This window comes from Zalophus californianus, chromosome 14 (assembly GCF_009762305.2).
Source record: "Zalophus californianus isolate mZalCal1 chromosome 14, mZalCal1.pri.v2, whole genome shotgun sequence".
NCBI classification, from domain to species: Eukaryota; Metazoa; Chordata; class Mammalia; order Carnivora; family Otariidae; genus Zalophus; species Zalophus californianus.
In genome coordinates, this window is record NC_045608.1 from 69,588,088 (window position 1) to 69,609,723 (window position 21,636).

At 43.3% G+C, this 21,636-nt stretch overlaps 1 protein-coding gene and 1 pseudogene across 2 annotated transcripts in view; one reads left to right on the plus strand and one right to left on the minus strand.

Moving 5' to 3' along the window:
- MYO5B (myosin VB) overlaps nucleotides 1-21,636 on the minus strand; it is a 350,709-nt gene that overhangs the window by 169,657 nt on the left and 159,416 nt on the right. For both annotated transcript variants that reach the window (XM_027575563.2, XM_027575564.2), the window contains exons 3-4: nucleotides 16,110-16,281; nucleotides 12,588-12,732 (exon numbers count right to left, since the gene is read on the minus strand). In XM_027575563.2, the coding sequence (XP_027431364.2) occupies nucleotides 12,588-12,732; nucleotides 16,110-16,281 (317 nt within the window). The remainder of the gene's footprint in view (nucleotides 1-12,587; nucleotides 12,733-16,109; nucleotides 16,282-21,636) is intronic.
- Nucleotides 3,125-4,023, plus strand: LOC113912466 (annotated as a pseudogene).

Below are 21,636 nucleotides of genomic sequence, written 5' to 3' on the forward strand. Positions count from 1 at the left end.
CAAAGATACAAATGTAGGGATTCAAAGGGGTACATGCACTCCAATGTTTATAGCAGCAATGTCCACAATAGCCAAACTATGGAAAGAGCCAAGATGTCCATCGACAGATGAATGGATAAAGAAGATGTGGTATATATATATATATACAATGGAATGTTATGCAGCCATTAAAAAAAAATCTTGCCATTTGTGGATGGAACTGGAGGGTATTATGCTAAGCAAAATAAGTCAATCAGAGGAAGACATGTATCATATGATCTCACCGATATGAGGAATTCTTAATCTCAGAAAACAAACCGAGGGCTGCTGGACTGGTGGGGGGTGGGATGGGGTGGCTGGGTGATGGACATTGGGGAGGGTATGTGCTATGGCGAGCACTGTGAATTGTCTAAGACTGATGAATCACGGGTTTTAAGATTTAAAAATACAGGTAAGTACCCGAGTATATCTTCAGTTCTCTTAAACTGTTAGTTTCTAGACAAACAACTGCTCCCAGAATGTTACAGGAATCCACCCAGATTAACATTTCTTAATCAATGGATAAGAACAGAGGTAATCCGTTAAATTTGCACATGTATCGAGCTAGGGAGAACTACCGCATCAGATGTGAAAATCAGGATTCAAAAGGATCCACTTGCTAGAATGGAATGTAGGTACAAAGATGGAAATTTAACATAGATAACTGGAATCCTGCTCAGGACCTAAAAAAATAAATTGTGCAAATGTAGGAGGAGGACAACGTATCTTAAAATAAGCTTGAATTTATAGTGACAGAAAGCAGATCAGTTATCCGGGGGTGGAGGGGTGGAGTTCAAAGGAACAGTAGGAAACCTGTGGGAGTTAAGGAACTGTTTGTTATCTGAACTGTGGTGACTCTAGGTATATACATGTGTCAAAATGTGTCAACTTGTTCATGCAGTTTAATCTGTAACCGTGTTTTAAATGCATCTACTTTATTGCCAGTCAATTAAATCCAATTAAAGTTGTAATAAAGTAGTTCTGCCTATGTGGGCAGGTGAGGAGGATGAGGCAAACTTATTAAAATTCAACAATATTAAATGGCTGCCAAAAGCCAATGCAACTCTAGGCTCCTCCAACCAAAACTCTGTATGAAAATTAACTCTTCATCTCATCTGGCAGACCACATGCAATGAGCACCAATATCAGAAAGACCAGATGGGATCTTAGGGTGACTGCCCCGGGACAGGGTCGGAAAACCACGCTTGCAGGGAATGGCTGTACGAGTCAAGATCTGGCCCCAGGGGCTGCCATGCGTAAGAAAATGTCCCCCTCCCCCCCCAGTACAGCTTCCCAGAGCTCAGATCCATGGGGGAAAGCAAATGGAGAGCAAGCAGAGCACTGGGTAGTAAGAGAAATTCCTGACAATGAAAACAGTTAAATAAGGAACACATTCCAGAGACACTTACCTGCACTGGGCATGTGCAAGCAGCACCCAGAGGACCTGCTGCTGGGACAGGGTCTCTAGCGTTCTTACAGTGCAACCAATTTCTACCCTGACTACAGGCTTTCTCCTTTCTAACATGCTAGGACGTCCCCAGGTAAAATAAAGTATTACTAAACCAAAAAATCTTTTAGCTCTATGATTTTTGATACGGGCCTTAACTTCACAAAGCATGCTGGGGACACTGCAGACAGACAACTAATAACATTCATCACCCCTGTAAGTATCATGAGCTAGACAGAGTCCAGTCCTATTCTTTTCTAAGTGCATCATTTTAAAAACAGACAATGTACACTACCAATTTCTTTTAACACAGGGATGTTATTAGCCATATTCACTGCACACCTAGATAACTTTCCATACACTTGGAAATTTAAACAGTCGAACTAGAATTTTAAACATGATAGGTAGAAATACAAAGAATGAAAAAAATCTATTATAAAGGGTCTAAAGGCACTACAGACCTTTGTGCCGCGGCGGCCCTTGGTGGGTGGGGGGGGGTGGAAATGGGCGTGTGCTTACTGGCAAGGCTGGGTAGGAGGGAACGGACGGAGTCAGCGAGGGAGGGAAGAGGGGTGCAGGTGAACAGCACATGGAGGAGAGCATCCCAGGAAGAGCCTGAACAAAGGGGAACTACTCAGGGTATGTTCTAGAAATAAGAGATAATGCCAGAGAAGAAATTAAAGGCTGCTTTCTGCATCCAGACATCCTGAGCATCTCCTAGAGCTTGTCCTAGAGCCACCTAGTCCTGACCAGCCCACCTTGAAGCCATAATGAATGGGAAGGAATACAAAACTTCACCCATACATCAGGGTTGACCGAAGTCCTAATTTCAAAATTTATTGTAAAAATTCAACAAGTCAGTGGTCCTGAGTTACTGGCCTTGCCGGTGATTCTGTCATTCATTGTATTCAAAAGCCACCAATGAACTTCCACTGCCACACCCCAGTGTCTACAGAGCTCAACAGCTTTCCAAGCCTGCTCATCATTTCTCACCGGGCCCAATGTTCTCTTAGAGGGTGAGTATACCATACCGTGAACTACAGAGACCAAAGTGTCAACAGACACATAGTAGGTGGGGAGACATTACCTGAGACCGACCCCTGGATGCCCCCATGCAGCCAACAACTTACAGCGAAACCAAAGCTGACTCTGCTCTCCTCAGTATGATGTTCTCTGAATACATGAGCCCAATCACCAAGTACTTCACACCCCCAATTTCCCCCAAACAGTGCAAAAACCCCTGAACAAACAACCTTACATCATAAAGTATGGAAGAAACAGACATCATTCTAGTTAAGACTTGATCTCAAAGCAAAATGTGGATTTAGATCACTCATGTATAATTCTTTTTAAAATTTTTCCCAATGACCCCAGTTCCTGAGTCTGTGGCTGAAGATATCCTGCCAAGTCCTGAGTCCCCTTCTCACAGAATCCAGAGCATTCCACCCCAATGACCAAGAAGATAAAGTTGTCAAATCTGGTGGCTCCACTGGGCTGGCTGGCTCTTACTGTTGCAGTGGTGATGCACTTCATCCCTTCTCAGACTTCTAACATCTGGAGGTCTTCCTACTCTCCTCAGCTCTCCCACCTAGATCCATAAGCCTGGGCCTTCCTTGCAATCCCGTTTTTCTTCCCCCCGTCTACCCTCAACTCACCAACATGAGTGCCGATCCAGCTCTGCCCCAGTGCCCACCTGGCCCCGAAGCACCCAGTTCTAGGGACTCTTCTCCAATGCCTGAGATTTATGCGCCTGAAGAAAATTATGCGTCCCTGCAAATGTCATCTGCTGAGACACCCCACGTGGAGACCGTCTCTCCTCTCCCTGCATCCAAGGATCTGTGTGTTCAGGACAGCCCCGACTCCACCAGTCCCAGGGTAAGACTACCACCCACTTCTGGGGAGGAGAGAACAGTGAGGAAGGAAGATACGGCCCAGGGCACGAAACAGAAGATCAGGACCGTGTTCTCTCAGGCCCAACTCTATGTCCTCAACGATCGATTTCAGAGACAAATACCTCAGTGTCCAGCAGATGTAAGAACTTTCCAACATTCTGAACCTTAGCTATAAGCAGGTGAAGACCTGGTTCCAGAACCAGACAATGAAATCTAAGAGGTGGCAGAAAAACCATTGGCCAAAGGAGAGCAAGAGTGTGACTCAGAACAACACAGCCACCGCAGAAGACCCAGGCTTCTATTCCTACCACCAGAGATACCTGAGGAACACTTCTGGAAACCTTCCACTATGGAGCAACCACTCCTGGAACAGCCAGTCTTGGGGCAACCACTCCTGGAACAGCCAGTCTTGGGGCAACCATTCCTGGGCCAATCAGACCTGGTGCCCCCAAGCCTGGAACAATCAGCTCCAGAACTGTGGAGAGGAATCCCTGCAGCCCCAGATCCCAATTCCAGCAAAATTCCATCAGCGATTTGGAGTCCATCTTAGCAACTTCTGGGGAAAGCCATAGTGTAATACAACAATCCGCTAAGTATTTTAGTACCCAGCAAATAACGGATTTGTTCCCAAATTACTCTGTGAACACAGAGCCTGAAGATGTGTGACGATAAGTATACTATTCGATCTCAATTTGGGTGGTGGCTGTATTGCTTCTCCTAGGTTTTGTCTTTTAGGGTCCTATAGATCTCTGCCTCGATATTCTGTTTCCCATTATTCTTATTGTGTCCACTGAGGGGGTACGATTGGAGTCAAAGAGGTTTCAGGAGCGGTGGCTGCTCTGGACAACATGAGAAAAGGTGTTTCTGGCTATAGGTGACTAGATACAATCCTAATGTGGATCTCTGTAGGCTCTAGAATCTAACCTCAAGAATAGGAAGTGAAGATACAAAGACGTGTGATGAAGGATAATTTGTATTTTCTGAGATTGTGAGGCTTTTCTTGTTAATAACCTCAATTGCTACCAGTGAGGGGTGAAGCTATCACGTGCTTCATGGGTTTCCTCTGTCCCTTGTGTTTTACTAGCACTGTTAATTTGTTCATTATTCTAGGATTTGTTTTGTATTTTAATGTATCATGTTTTGTATTTTAATGTATCATGATAATAGTACCCGTTTGGCTGATTGGTTTATAGGTTTAAGTACAAATAAATAAAATACCCACTTAAAAAAAAAAGTTGTCAAATCTGTTGTTAGGACCTCCAAAGATGGAAGACGCAGAGCTTCTCTCTCTTTTGTGCAACACACATTTCCAGTCTCTCGCTTCTACTCCTACCATTATCCCTTTAACTTTTCCTCCTCCTTACCTGAAAGGTTTCTAGGTTTCGGAGGTGGGGAGGGGGGTGCTTTTTCACTACAGATACTCTTTTCCATACTGCTTCCCTAAAATGCCTTCAAATTCTCTATTCTCTACAAACTCTTCGTACTTCTAGGAACACAAATCCACCAAGATACCTTCTCTAGGGACCCAAGCAGGTTTTATAAATTGGATTCCTTCTCCCCGCTAAGCACAGGCTTTCTGCTCTCAAGGAGCTCCTCCCCATGTCGGGGAAAGCTCCCCCGCACCGGCCCAACAAGAGTCTGTTTCATTCACCCACTGGCCCCCTGCCACAGGCAGGCCTGCCTGTACTCCCCCGTCCCTGAACCCAGGCAATAGCTGCCCCATCTTTCACTATTAATCACAGCTTGGCAACACAGCAGAGCCAGATGGAAATGTGTGCGCTCAATTACCTTGGCTACCTGCGTAAAGAAATTTGCTTTGCACTCCACTCTTTCAGAAAAATAACACAACAAAAAAGGGATCAGACCTGGCCAAATAAGAGGTCTCACTTCCACCGCCAAAGGTAGAAAGCACACTGAAACCCCAGTCTCACTGCGGAAACTTAGATGCTTTGGAACTAGGAAGGGGGAAGGTCTACGCTTTGGCTTTTGTGGTGTCCTGAGGACCCGAATCCGCTCTGTTCTGGAAGACCATCTGGACCAATCAGTAAGCACCACCGAGGGAGACAGGCTTCTCGGGTACTTCAGGGGGTTTCAGGGCAAACTGACCAGGCCTGGCTTCCAGCATCACCCGTTTACTCTCTTCATGACCTTGGAGGATTATTCAACATCCTCAAGTCTCTATCCTTGTCCACATGGTGGGAATAACTGATTTCACTTGGAGAAATTAATATATCGATTCTTTCTATTCTCCCTTGAACACCAATTATATGCCCTAAGGCAAGTGCTAGTGATACAAGAGTAGAACATAACACACTGTGCCAGTGTCTCACACAATAACTGCCTTTCATTATACAGAAGTTATTTACAACAGACAAGTTATATCCATAACAACCTAAGCTGCTCACAAGATGTCCCCCATCCTCAGAATGTGCAGAAAGAAAAGATTATGAAATAGGACCCACTGGACAAAAAAGGTTCTTTGAACTTTCTTTGCATCCTACTACTTCTTTATCTAATAAGCTCTAAGATGTCTCCGTGCTCTAGGTCAGCGTTTCTCAGTGACGGCAGTCCCTTGAGAATTCCTGAAAACCTTGTTCTAAGCATAATTTGCAAACCCAGCCTAACACATCCCCACCTTGGAGACTCAGAATGCATGTCAACATCACTGCTCTGAGCAGCTCCATGTTAAAGTTGCTTCACACTGGATTAATCCAGTGGTTCCCAAACTTGTTTGGCCATCTTTACCCCTGTTAATTAATAGCAGGCACCCTGTTTTCCCGAAGTCAACCCCAGCCTGCACGGGTCTCCAGTCTGGCTCCCCACTGTACAGTCCACAGCCCCCTACAGGCCCTCTCACCATGTAGGTTACATTTACTGGGGTACTGGCCCCTGATCATACCTTCTGTTTTTAATAGCTTGAGATAAAATCCCCAGAACACACAATTCGCTATTTTGAAGGGTACAATTCAAAGGGTTTTAAGTAAATTTAATTGTACATCCATCACCACAGTTTTAGAACATTTTCACCACCCCCCCCCAAATACCTGTAAGCAATCACTACCCATTTCACCTCTAACCTCAAGCCCTAGACAAATAATAACGCACTCTCTAGATTTGTTCTGGACACTCACAGAAGTGGAATCATACAATATGTGGTCTTCTTGTGTGTCTGGCTTCTTCCACTCAGGTTTTCAAGGTTCATCCATGTGGTAGCATGTATCAGGACTTTGTCCCTTTTTATGGCCAAATATTCCACTGTATGGATGTACATTTCATTTATCCATTCATTCGCTGATGGTTATTTAGGTTATTTTCACCTTTTGGCTATTATGAGTAAGGCTATTATGAACATTTGTATATGAGCTTCTACATGAACCCCTTTTCACTTCTCTTGGGTATATATCTAAGAGCAGAATTGCTGAGTCATGTGGTAATCGTGCTTAACCTGAGAAACTGCCAAAGTATTTTCTAAAGCAGCTACACATTTTATACTCCCACTGGCAGCATGGGAATATTCTCATTTCTCCACATCCTCACCAACACTTGTCATTCTTTTTGCTCTGACATCCCAAGGGGTGGGAAGCAGTAGGTCATAGTGGCTTTGTGCCCATGCCTTTGATGCCCCACTCCTGAGGTGATCTCTATTCCAATCATGCAGACGCCTTCTTCTATGTATCCTATGAATTCATCAAGACCCACCTCAAACCCTCCCGTTTTCTTGGACCATCTGTAACCGTCAAGACTCCAGGCCCAATTCCGACAACCCCATGCAAGGCTTTTATTTACACTTCCTGCAGTTACAGGTGTTTTGGCCAACTAGGGCTTCTCTCCCCAGACTCTGCACTCCTTCAGAGTCCAGGAATGTTCTTACAGTTTTCGGTGTTCATTCACTAAGGAACCTATCAAATAACGGAACCATACAAATGCCTGTGGCTACAGTTTAGTGCAGGAGCTGAGGCTGAGGTGGGTAAAACGAAGAGTGGGCATTCTGAATCTTGGCCTGGGAGAAAGGAGAAGTAGAGTAGCAAGCAGTGGAGGTGAGTCCCCTCTCAGAGGGAATATAGGTTCTAATGCAGAGGCTGGAATTCATAAATGTGAGATTTCATACGATTTTAACTTGTTTTTTTTAAAGAAAGATTTTATTTCTTTGTGAGACTGTGCATGCATGAGATGGGGGTGTGGGGTGGGCAAGAGGCAGAGGGAGAGGGACAGAGGGAATCCCAAGCAGGCTCCCATGCTAAGAATGGAGCCAGATGCAGGGCTCGATCTCACGACCCTGAGATCATGACCTGAGCCAAAACCAAGAGTCGGACACTCAGCCAACTGAGCCACCCAGGTACCCCTAACCTTTTTCTTCACTGTGAATCTCCATTTACTCTCAAGTCTAGTTTTGCTGAATTCAGCAGGGGTAGGGACAGTGACCAATCGTTGGCTGTCCTTGTGTTTCCTCCTCCCTTCCTGCAGCATGGCCGGGCTCTGCAGCAGCTCTCAGGATGGGGATGATGGTCTGTATCTATCCCTTTGAGCTTTGACAGGATCCCCCACCCACCCATCCACCCCCCCAGAGCTACAAGAGTTGGAAAGTCCCTGATGTGAGCCACATCAAGAAAGAAAATCTATATGGTCAACTAATTGTTGACAAAGCAGGAAAGAATATCCAATGGAAAAGAGACAGTGTCTTCAACAAAAGGTGTTAGGAAAACTTCAGCACCATGAAGAATGAAACTGGACCACTTATACCACACACAAAAATAAACTCAAAATGGATGAAAGACCTAAATGAGAGACAGGAAACCATCAAAATCCTAGAGGACGACACTGGCAGCAACCTCTTTGACCTCGGCCATAGCAACTTCTTGCTAGATATGTCACCAGAGGCAAGGGAAACAAAAGCAAACATGAGCTATTGGGACCTCATCGAGATAAAAAGCTTCTGCACAGTGGAGGAAACAGTCAACAACACTGAAAGGCAGCCTACAGAATGGGAGAAGACATTTGCAAAGGACATAGCTGATAAAGCATTAGTATCTAAAATCTATAAAGAGCTTATCAAACTCGATACACCCAAAACAAATAATCCAGTTAAGAAATGGGCAGAAGACATGAATAGACACTTTTCCAAAGACATCCAGATGGTTAACAGACATATGAAAAGATGCTCAACATCACTCATCAGGGAAATACAAATCAAAACCATGATGAGATACCACCTCACACCTGTCAGAATGGCTACAATCAACAACACAGGAAACAACAGATGTTGGCAAGGATGTGGAGAAAGGGGAACCCCCTCACACTGTTGGTGGGAATGCAAACTGGTGTAGCCACTCTGGAAAACAGTATGGAGGTTCCTCAAAAAGCTAAAAATAGAACTACCCTACAATCTGGCAATTGCACTACTATTTACCTGAAGGATACACACACAGTGATCCGAAGGGGTACACGCACCCTGATGTTTATAGCAGCATTATCAACAATAGCCAAACTATGGAAAGGCCCCACGTGTCCACCAACTGACAAACAGATAAAGATGTGGTATAGGGCACCTGGGTGGCTCAGTTGGTTAAGCGACTGCCTTCGGCTCAGGTCATGATCCTGGAGTCCCTGGATCGAGTCCCGCGTCGGGCTCCCTGCTCGGCAGGGAGTCTGCTTCTCCCTCTGACCCTCCTCCCTCTCGTGCTCTCTGTCTCTCATTCTTTCTCTCTCAAATGAATAAATAAAATCTTTAAAAAAAAAAGATGTGGTATAAATACATACACACACACAGGAATATTACTCAGCCATCAAAAAGAATGAAATCGTGCTATTTGCAATGACATGGATGGAGCTAGAGTATATTATGCAAAGTGAAATGAGTCAGAGAAAGACAAATGCCATGTGATTTCACTCCTGTGGAATTTAACAAAACAAAACAGATGAACATATGGGAAGGGGGGAAAAAGAGGGAAATAAACCATAAGAGACTCTTAACGATAGAGAACTGAGGGTTGATGGAAGGAGGTGGGTGGGGGATGGGCTAAATGGGTGATGGGTATTAAGGAGGCTACTTGTTTTGACGAGCACTGAGTGTTATACGTAAGTGATGAATCACTAAATTCTACTCCTGAAACCAATATTACACTCTATGGTAACTAGGATTTAAATAAAAACTTGAAAGAAAAAAAAATCAAATCAAATCCCTGGTGAATCAAGAGAAAGAACTGAATTCAAGGCCAACTAAGTCACAGTCTCCCAAGACTGGAAGTCATTAACTTTGGTTCCTTACACCCTTTATTTCACCCAGCTGTTAGAGGCTTAGGTGCAAAGCACACTGTGCTAGGCCGTGGCTACTTGAATCGCATAATTATTTCAACAACTACTGATGAATCGACAAAGGGCACAACACAGCAAGTACTGTTAAATGAATGTGTTCTAGCATCTGGAATTGACAGAGAAGGTTCATACTGGAAATACAGCAAAAACTTTCCTGCACAACAAAGATTCTGCTGGGGCTTCCAATGCCTGTCTCAGATCAGTAACAGAAACCCGGAGCTGCTGACACCAGAACATTCAAAAATAGCTCTCTCCTACGGCCACATGTGCTGGTCTTACACTTCTAATGCACGTTCATGAGCAAAAATTGCATAAGAATTTCAGCAAAATTACTTGGCTACATGCTAGGACTCAGTGAATAAAATGAATATAAACCTTAAAACCCTAAAGGAAGCAATTCCTGGTCCAACTTTAACATCCAAGCCTCTTAACTGTCAAATTCATAATCCTAGGCCAAGACCGTATCACTACCACCCTGTACAACCACATCCCCTTCCCTCTACTAGGCATGAACACGGACCTAAACAAGTGAAATAACGCAAGTGTAGAATAACCATGAGCCCAGCCTTTAGGCATGGAAGGGAAGAAGGGAGGCATTTAGGCAGAGGACCTATGGTGTGGATAGCACCAGAGGCTAGGAGATTCTCAAAGCTATCGGGGGCACCCCAAGACATCTTTGGTAAAAAACAAAACAAAACAAAAAACCCCAAACCAGCAACTTTGGCTACATCTAAGTGCAACTGGGTAAAAGAAGAATGGGACAAAAACAATGATCAATGACATCCATCAAAAGACAAGTCAAAGAGCTGCTACAACCTTTAGCATGGTAGGAAGTCATCAGAACCAACCTACACTCACCTCCTTTTTGTTTTTAAGATTTTACAAAGAGACAGAGTGCACATATGCACTTGAGGAGAGGGGCAGAGGGAGAGAACCTCCGGCAGACTCCTCACTGCACGCAGAGCCCGATATGGGCTCAATCTGACAACCCATGACATCATGACCTGAGCCAAAACCAAGAGCCGGACATTCAAATGACTGAGCCACCCACGCGCCCCTCACCTTCTGTTTTATACCCACAAAGAAATCATCCTCCAAAAAAGGAAGGAAGATAGTGGAAGACTCAGCTTAAGTGATTCTCCCAAGGCATGGGAGACTGTCCTGACCCCAGGTCTCTCTCCACTGTGCCATACACTTGACCTCCCACAGTAATACCTGAGTAGGGCTGTGTACTAAAACACTGAAGCACATTAATCCATTCTTCTCTCCACATGACCTGACCTTGAAACATGCTTTCAGTCAGGAGGTTTGCATCAGTAAGTTATCAAGCTAAGTGATTTCTGGTCAGGCCCTGAAGTAGATTGATACAGTATGTGGTCTTTCTTATGGTATTAGAGATGTCAAAGGTGGAGACCACTTTAGCACCCCCGTCTCCTGCCACACTTTAGAGAAATAAAATGGTTATGGATCATTCTATTTGTTGAATTGCTCAGTTCTCCCATCACTGCTCATGTTGAACCTGGTCAGTATAGATCCATACAGAGGCAGAACTTTCTATATACTGAATTTCACAACCAGCAATAAAACACTAAATCAGTAAACAAGCCTACAAGGAGAGCCTTCCTTCATGAAAACTTTCACTGGGCTGAAAATTATACTCTGAAATCCACTGAAAAACAGACCATCTTAAATGGGATTCTCCTCTCACTAAATTAGCCAAAGCAGCCCTCCTGCCCACAGAGGACTTTCCTGAGTTTGCTAGCTCCATAAGGAGTTCTCTAGAGATGGCAAGAAAGATTTGGTTGAAAAGATCCAGCATGTTAGTGTTAATAGGAATATGCATTTCTACCAAAACTTCGGTGAAACTATCTTTCCCTACCGTAAGCCTGAATAGTTCAAGACCATCGGTGTGGTGATTAGTTTTATGTGTCAAGTTAGCTAGGCCATAGTACCCAGACATTTGATCAAACACTAGTCAAGATAATGCTGGTGAAGATATTTTTTAAGAGGAGATTAGCATTTCAATCAGATTTTTTTTTTTAACCCATTACCCTTCATAATGTGGGTGGGCCTCAACCAATCAGATGAAGGCCCTAAGGGGTGGGGGGGGTAAATGACCTTCCCCGAAGAGAGAATTATGGTAGCATACTGGCTTCAGATTTGAAATACAACATCAACTCCTCTGTGGGTCTCCAGCCTGCCAGCCTACCCTGCAGATTTTGGATTTGTCCAAGCCTGCCCAACTATGGGAGACCATTCCTTAAAACACACACACACACACACCCACACACACACCCACACCCACACCCTTTCTTTCCCTGCTACTGGTTCTCTTTCCCTGCAGAACCCTAATAGAATAACCTAGCCCATTTTCCAATGAAACAGACCTGAACCCATAGAGCAAAACTGAGATTTACTTTAGTCCCTAAAGTGAACTCTAAAGCCAAACAAAAACCCTCAAACCACTATGCATAACTATTTCGAAATTCCTTTTTCAAATATTTGGTATCTCAGGAAGTTATAAGAGTCCTGGTTCCTTCAAAGGCAGTGAGCCTTCAGCGGGATCTGTGAAACAAATGGTGATGCTAGAAAATGAATTTGTTACACCAGGAGGGGAGGAAAAAAATCCAAAAGGCAGTCAAGGAGAGATGAAATCCCACAGCATTTATTTCATTGCTCAGAAAATGAACTAAGTCTTAGGAGCAACTGCTCTTCAAGCATAGGTTCAGGTTCACAGGATGAAGACAACGAGAGGAAATGCAGCGAGAACTAGAACCTGGGCTGGTTCTGTTCCCATTACTTTTACTCAATCTGGAATCACCACTCAACCACTGGGCAAAAGCAGCCAAGGAAGGTAGAAACTTCCCTTTCTGCCCTCTGATGACCCAAAAGCACTGCTGGACTGAGGTTCTTCTTACCTGGCCATTTGCTTATAGGCTTCTTCCGCCACAGCAAAGATGTGGGGGTCCATGTCCCCCATGTTTTGGCCGCTGTAGGCATAGATGACATCTTGACCATAGATTGGCAACTGTTCATAAGGATTAATGGCAACAAGCACGATACCTGCAAACAGAGAATGCAGTCAGATTCTGAGAGCAAGATGGCCACTTGGCATCGGCCTTTTAAAGGCTCTTGTTTATATACATCAAAACTAAACAAGGAGTAAGAGAATAAATCATAACCAATCACTCAACTAAATCAAGATGTATCTGAATCTTCACCAGGTACTGTGCTAGGCCCTGGTGGAGCAAAGCAAGCTGGGCCTCCAGATACCCTAGAGCATGGAAGAAGCACATGTACGTACATGCATGTATACAAATGCTCAACGAACGACACTCTTAAAATACATATGAAATGTTGCACAATCAGATCTTGTCTCAGCTGGTTAACAACTGTGGGACTCTGGCAAATTACTTATTCTCTAAGTGCCTCAGCCTCCTGGACTATAAAATTGGGAATAGTAATTACCTTTACCTGCTGGTCCTGAGGATAACGATTAATAAAGAACTCTTGGACCAGCATCTTGCATAGTAAGCACAGAGTGTTAGATTTTTATTAGCTCCCATCACTTTGTATCATGTATTTTTTTTTTAAAGTTTTGTAGCCCCCGAAAGTATGTCACAATGATGGCCTCAATGAACACATGTTGCATGAAGAGTCAGCAAACCGTCTAACATCCTAGATCTTTTATGGAAGGGCAGGGTAATATCTGAGAATTTAAGAAGAAAAATGAACTCCAATCTTTAAGAAATTCATGCATTTTTCTTTCCTATAAGAGCATATTCTGAATCTCAAGAAAACCACTGACAGGGGTACAAAAAAAAATGTGAGCTTTTCCAGTCCTGTGGGGAAGCAGAAATAAGAATGCAAAGATCATTGCCAAGATGGGGGATTGCCTACATTGTGTCCCCCTCTGGTGTTTGTAAAGGTACACGAGAAAATAAGAGAATGGGAAAAATATTTCCCCCCAAAAAATGTATCTGATAAAGGAGTGATATCCAAAACAAATAAAAAACTCTTAAAACTCATCAGAAAATGATCCACCTGATTGAAAAATGGTTAAAAGATCTAAAGAGATCTCACTTTAAGATCTAGAGATGGCAAATAAGCACATCATATATCATTAGGGAAGTACAAATTACAACTCTAAGGGGATACCACCATACACATATTCAAATGGCCAAAACCCAGAACAGGGACAACACCAAATGCTGGTGAGGATGTGGAGCAATGGAAATTCTCCTTCATTGCTGGTGGAAGGCAAAATGGTATAGCCACTTTGGCTGTTTCTTACAAAACATACTCTTACTGTATGATTCAGCTTTCACACTCCTTGGTATTTATCCAAAGGGGTTGAAAACTTACATTGATGCTAACAACTGCACGTGGATGTTCACAGCAGCTTTGACAACTGCCAAAACTTAGAAGCAACTAAGAGGGCCTTCCATAAGTGACTCAAACCGTGATACATGCAGATAATGGAATGTTAGTGTTATAAAAAGTGGTTTATCAAGGTGTGAAAAGACATGGAGAAAACTTAAACGCGTATTACTTAGTGGAAGAAGCCAATGTGGAAAGGCTGCGTGATTCCAACTCTATGATGTTCCATAAAAGGCAAAATGGAGGCAGCAGGATAGATCAGTGGTTGCCAGGGACTGGGGGGAGGGAGGAATGCAGAAGCAGAGCACAGGGGATTTGAGGGCAGTGAAACTACTGTTAGGATACCATAATGGTGGATACATGTCATTATACATCTGTCCAAACCCATAGAATGTCCACCACTAAGCGTGAGCCCTAATAAAAACTAGAGACTTTGGGTAATAATGATGTGTCACTGTGGGTTCATCAGTTGTAACAAACGTACCACGCTTGAACAGAATGTTAATAGGAGATGAGGCTGAGCATGTGTTGGGGGGAGGGAGGTGTTCACATATGGGAAATCTCTATCTTCTACTCAATTTTGCTGTGAACCTAAATGCAGTTGCTTTAAAAAGTCTATTTAAAAGAGGAAAAAATACCAGAGAATACTTGGAATCATCTGGTGTACTACATTTCAGGCTAAGGGAGAGAAAGAACACCCACCAACTTTTCAAATGGAAGTTTGCCTGAAAAGACAACCTAGACCAAAAAAATAAGGCCCAGAACTGATATATTCCATCTAAAGCTAATGACTTGGAGGTCTCTTAAAAACAGCCTTAGTATGTTGTACTGGTTGTTAGAGGATTGTATAAAAGCCTAATTCATGTAGCATTCAAATTTCGTATTATACTCTAAGGTCACACATTTTCCTAAAATGTCTGAAAGCCACTTTCAGAGCAGAAAGGAGTGTTTCCTGAGGACTCTGTATTCTGCGCCATGTTGGTTACTCTGAACAGCTGAAGCCAGAGGTGCCAAGGGTCATTTAGAGAATTACGTACAGACACCAGGACCTCTTTTAGACGGGAGGACTTTAAAAAATGAAGCTGATGGTGATTTATTCCTTTCTCCCAAAAAGGGAGATTTTATTTATTTTTTGGAAAAAGCCCAACTTATTAAAGCCTCTGATAACTGATGGTCTTTTTCAAATAAAATTCCCACTAGCAATTGGGCTGAAGGAGTTTTGGGGAAACTACTTCTCAAGCACTGAAGTCTAGCAGAAAAGCTCACCAGAACTCAGTAGCCAACCAACTGATTCCAAGCCAAAGTGGAACAGCTCAGTGAGAAGAACTCTGGTCCTGGGGCCCCCCCTCGTGATCAAGAGGGAAGACCAGGGCTCTGAAGCACAGCAGGGATGACCCCCCCCCCCACCAAAGCAGCCCGTGGCCTGACTGCTCAGCCACACCCTGAAACGGTTTGCTCCTCAGACAAGGATTTACAGGGCTCTGGTTTTCACCACACCACTTCATACTCACAAAAAAAAAAAAAAAAGGAATGTAGGAAATTGAGAAGTTTCAAGAAAAACAAAAATGAGAATTTTAGGACTTTTAAAGCATTTGTCATGTTTTCTGCTCGTGAATTCAACAAATATTCATCATGCATCATGTTCATACATGGCAAGGGAGAGGGTCAAAGACAGCACTTTCCTAGGCTGAGAACAGAAGCCAGTCGGGCATCTATTTCCAGGAGTGTGCTCAATGAGGACAGCAGACACCCGAGCTAGGACCCTGGGATGCCTTTACTCCTCTCCTACAGACTCTAGGACTACGCCGAAGTCGGGCAAGCCACATGGTGTGGCCCATTTCTTCCCTGGTTGAGCTGTGATTAACACCAATCATCCCACAGGGATGTAGGGCAGCCTCATTAAGCCACATTCTTTGATTGCAAACCCTTCAAGTGTCGCAGATGAGAGGTACTTAAGAGAATACTAGTAGGATTCCTAACTATTAGAGAGTTGAACACGTAAAGTCTGAAGATTGTAAGTACTTTCAAACCCACGCAGCCAACAGATGCACACCACTTACCACAGTAAGTGTAGATATGGTTCGACTCCAAGAAACGGACCTTTAAATTATGCAAAACTGCAGGCTCGTGTAGGTAGCTAAGGGCAGTTAGGTCATTTTCTCCCACCAGGATATCCGGATTCCGCAGAAAAGGCAGCTGGTTGCTTTGAACATCAATGGGGTATTCCCGAATCTAAAGAAATGCAAGTAAGAGACACAGAAAGGCAGGGTTAGGAACCATGTAGCCTGCATTCAATGTCTTCTCTTGTCCTCTAGGATCACTGCCCTAACATGTTCGTAAGTGATGAAGACCAATAACCCATTTTAAAGAAGGGCCGACTGAACAAAATGCTTGTCTTGCGATAGAGACCAGCCCAGGTGGAAAACTTGCCGGTGACATAATCCCAATGTATCGAGGTAAAAATGAATGAATGACATGAGAGATCTGGAAGCACAACGAGATTTAATGATGTATTCTACTGGCTTGTTGAATTAATCCTTAGGGGGTCTTTAATCCTGGTTGCGATAGGAGTACTGCTCCTCCTCCCACGCACAAACCTTCTTTGGCCTCATTTAAGGCTGCTGCTTTCCTCTCCCCCATCAACCGACCCATTCACTTTTTATTGGGATTGCCTTGCAACTAAGTGCTCTGCATAAATGCCCTCAAATTGTACATATATTCTTTGACAAGCTGACTACAAGCTACTCCAGGGAAGTCATTTTACTTTGACCTAACATAGGACAGAAGCTTGAGATATACACATGCGGGTCATCAGGGAGTCTCAAAGGCAAAGTGCTATCCTTGTATCCTTAGTGTAACACTTGGACGTGAGTACTCCAGAGATGTTTACTGATAGGGTATATTTACAACAGACCCATGGATATACATATTTATGTAATAAAAAGATGTTCTTTAGTGTGTAAATAGGAGAATCTTGGCTATGGCTTACAATGTTTTAAGTTTTTTATGGTGTTCTTTAAAATCTGAGAGCTTGTAAAAAACAGTTTCTCAAACACTACTTAATGTGTGGGCAGAGTCTGGGGTGGGACCCAGGAATCTGAAATTAAAAAAAAAAAACCCATAAGTAGTTCTGCAACAGGTGGTCTATAGATATTTTAAGAACTCTTCTATATAAGCCTTTCAGGAAATTCTATGGACATAGCCCCAATTTACTTTAATAACAGTTTTTTTTAAACATAAATATCAATGTTCTTTCCTGTCCCACTTTTAGATGGTCTTGCACAACCAGATCTTAAAGTATATTATAGCCAGCAAGTACAGTAATGGTGCTAAAATCAGCAGATAGAGGAAACCTAATAGCAGATCCAGAAATAAATGAAGGCACAGAAGAAAAATTTGTTCATAACACTGAAGTCATTAAAAGTAATTTCCCCTATAACAGTAGGTAAACTTGAAGCTATTTAGAGAAAAAGAACTGAGCCACTGTTCTATTCTCATTCCCTCATACAAAGTAAGTTTTAGATAAAACAAAAAATAAAACCAAAATAAAGAAAACATAGTCAGTTTTAGGAAGTACTTTTAAAGAATGATGAAGAGTCAGAAGTCTGTTACAAAATTTTTGTATTTTGACTATCAATAGAATTTTTAAGCCATCATAAAACACACCACAGAGTAAAATGAGAGAAGGGGACAAGGATTTTGCATTACATAACAGAATTAATCTTAGTAGCCAAAGTTTTAAGAAGCCAAGAAGAAAACCAATACCCCAACAGAAAATAATGTAAGGAATACAAGCCACAAAAAGAACTACAGACAACACGAAAACTATTCAATTGCCATTAACCAAAGAGATACAAGTAATAGATTAGCGGCACCATTAACCACCACATAAGCAAAGGTGTAGAAACTGGTAAGACCCTCAGTACAAAGGATGTGGCCAAACAGGTGTACCGCGCCCAGGTTCAGATGGATTGACCTTTTTAGAAGGCAGCTGGTAACACCCTGCCAGACCCTTTCATGAAGACACTCTTTCTTGGCCTCAGGAGACAATCTCACATATATGGGTAAAGATCTCAATAACCTATCCATCGTGAAAGTAACACCTGACATACACCTGTATTTATAGGCCAGCAGCTACCCACAGCATCCCGCTGAATTTATGAAGAGGCAGGTTACAGAATGAAATATAGGATTCCTTTTTTTTTTTTTGGAAAACTATGTTAAAGTCTCTGTGGAACGACATCCCCACAAATTATCAACAGTTAGCCATGTTAGTGAGGTTTTCTTTATACAGGTTCCTGTGGGGAGTGTGGGGGCACTCCTCTTTTTGTGAAAAGGTCTTTTATCAAATTTACTCCATACAGGAGATGGGGCAGGATACAAAATTTCCAGAAGATAGGCAACAAGGGGAAATGGACTATGTTGAGATTTAAGTTCTAGAGGTGATAGCTCTCCCTGCCACCTTTCACCTTTAGCTGAGTCACTGCTGTCACCGGGACTCTAACATGACCCTCCCTCTCCCTGAGTCTTTCTGCAGACCTCCCCATGGAGATGCCCTCACCCCTGGAGCAGCACGTTCGCTCTTCATGTCCCGTGTGGCTCTGCACCCCCCTCCCACCCCTGGTACACAGCACAGAACTCAGCCAAGTGCAGAACTGCAGGGCTCACCTAGCTCAGCACCTCGTTTTTCAGATTAGAAAACGGGGACCTGAGCTCCAACTCTTTTAAACCCTGAGACAGAAACGCTGCCATTCCAACTTTCCTCAGATGAAATACTCTCTCAAAAACTCTCCCTCAAGCACATAGAGGGAAACGCATATGTGATTTTGTGAAAAGAAGGTCCACAAATAAGCCAGCGGTACTGGTTACAGTAGAATTGGTAAGTAAAAATGCCCAGAGCTGTAGCAAGGATGGAGGAGGTGCAAGCTCAGCAATAGACGGAACAGATTCTGTGGTGTGTGTACATCCAGAGGGAATCAGGGAATGAGACACTTAAGGGTTTGTTTAATAGGATTTTGATTCCAACACTGTTGTTAGTATCGAACGTTCACAGCTAACATGGTTTTATTTGAAATCTAAGCATTTAGGATGTGATCAGGGACCATGAAAACTTCCCGCCACAAAAGACTTCACAATGTAGTAACTGGGCCATTGGAGGTGTAGAGGTGAATAAACACTCATGACAAGATTTAATTATCAGTCACCCACGCGTAATGAGCCTTGACCCCTCCCTCCGGACGAACAGATGGCCATCTCCAATTGGTCCTCATCTAGCATATTAGGACTAGCCAAAACTTGAGAATATAGAGAAAGAAGTTAAGGGATTGGTCCATACTTGCACTTTCTAATAGAGCAGTATGTGTGGCTATTGAAATTAAATTCAGTGAAATTAAATATATTCAAAACTTCAGTTTCTCAGCCACACTAGTCCCATTTCAAGGGCCCAACAGATACATGTGGCCAGACTACCATACTGGCCAGTACAGACAGACCACATTCCACTGTACCACAGTGTTCTTCTGGAGAACAAAGGTCTAGATTGCCCTATACTCTGTGGGTCTATAGTTTTAGAATACTTAGCAGATGCTAAAAAATATTAGCTGAATGGAATGTTGGATTTTTTTCATGACATCTCTCGTATCAACTCATATCCATGTTACACGGAACTACACAAAGAGAACATAATCCTAGAAACATCTTTGAATGACAACTCCCAACACAAAGATTTGGGGCTAAGAAGCAGCATATAGGGCAGATAAAGCCAACTTTTTTCTCCTACTCTACCCATAAAACTTAGAGATCCAGAGAAAAGTAAGCTAACAGTAATATGGTTACCAGCTGGCAAGGGGTTGGTTGACCCTGAAAGGCTACACATAGTGAACTCTGGCGCCCAACTAGAGAAGTCAATGGGCTCCGAACCATGTTGGAGCATTTAGGTATGGTCTCTACCCTACCGCGGTACGTGTTCCTGCTTTGAGAAGTCAGCAAGAAACCCAGAAGTCGCTGCCCAAGGGGGTTTCAAAAAGAGTGTGCATTTAGGGGGAGTGTAAAAGGTACAGTGGAGGTACAGTCAAGTATCTCACCAAGTTTCTAATAGATTTCTAAAGATTTCTGGCCTTGACCTTTCATTTTCTAAACCCTATGCTTACAAATGTATTACATTCATTACAGGTTAGACTGAAAACCCCCACAAGGGTATAGATGGGCTGTTTTCACTGTATAACCAGACCCTGTCATATCATGGCTCAACTCCTCTTAATGAATCATGAATAAATGGTGAGACAAGTAACTAAGGGAAGAAAATGGCCATAAAGGAAAACATAAAAGAAGTTTGAATTTTAAACAAAATGACAGCAGCATAAGAACATGGAGTCCAAGGTAATCTTTTGAATCCAAATTAAGCAGGAAACACAGCTTAGGCATTCTGTTTGAATCGTCGGGCCTTAGCTTGGTAGGTCTCAGCAGTGAACAATCCAGACATTTCCCCTACGAGTTAATCCAGGGTTTACTCAACCTCCACACGGTTTTCATTTAGGATGGGGGGTAGGGGCTGCTGCCCTGGGCATTTTGGGTGCTTAGCAGCACTCCTGCCCTCCACCTGCCAGATGCAAGTAGCTGACCACCCTCCTCAGGACAACTCCAAACGTATCCAGACACTGCCAAATGTCCCTTGCTGGCGGTGGGGGGTGGGTGGGGAGGACGGAGGGCAGAAATCACTGCTTCACCCATCTCTGAGCAGAAGCAGCCAGGCAAAGCATCCCAACTGATGGGAAACCCACACAGTGGAGGAAAAGGGCAATGGTAATAGGAGACAAATCCCTCAGGAGATGGATGCTGGCGATGGTCGCACCACGGTGTGAATACCCTTACTGCCCCTGACAGGACACGTCGGAACACGGTGAAGATGCTCATTTTTAGGTTACGTGTATTTTACAATAAAAATATGTCCATCTGAAAATTACAGCCTACTTTAGGCGAGATAACTTATTGCATTGGTAACAATATTACCAATAGATCTTTATGTGCCATTTGTTCTATAACTTCAAATGTTTTTTGTAGATGTACAATATAAACAGGATAAATACGGTCTTCATATTATTCTTGCCATCTAAACAAAGACAGTCTCATCTGTGGATTATTGAGCTATTGAAGGCAAATAATTATTAGGTGACCAAATAAGTTTAAAAGAACAGAAATAACCAGTAAAACAAAGAGGAAAACCTACTATACTAGTCAAAATCATTTGCACTAGGAAGTTCTACTGGGACAAGAGTATCTACCACTCTCGGCTCTGGTTTTGCCAGATGTGCATACAGCTGACACTTGCCCTGAACTGGGCTGACAAGACCTGTGGGCATTCTCCAGGTGCACAGGTCCGAGTGCACCAACGGCCAAGTACAGTGGTCCTAGTTCTTCCGCAACATTTGCTTCTTGACATAAAGAACCAAGTTGGCCATCTCCTGGCTGTAACAGCTGGATATGTTTGGCACCGTCCTCAGACTGGAGTAAGAGGGGCCTTTCCCTGGGTCCTGCATCTTCAAGGGCTCCATTATCTTAAACACAAACTGGAAGCTTATGAAAGAACAC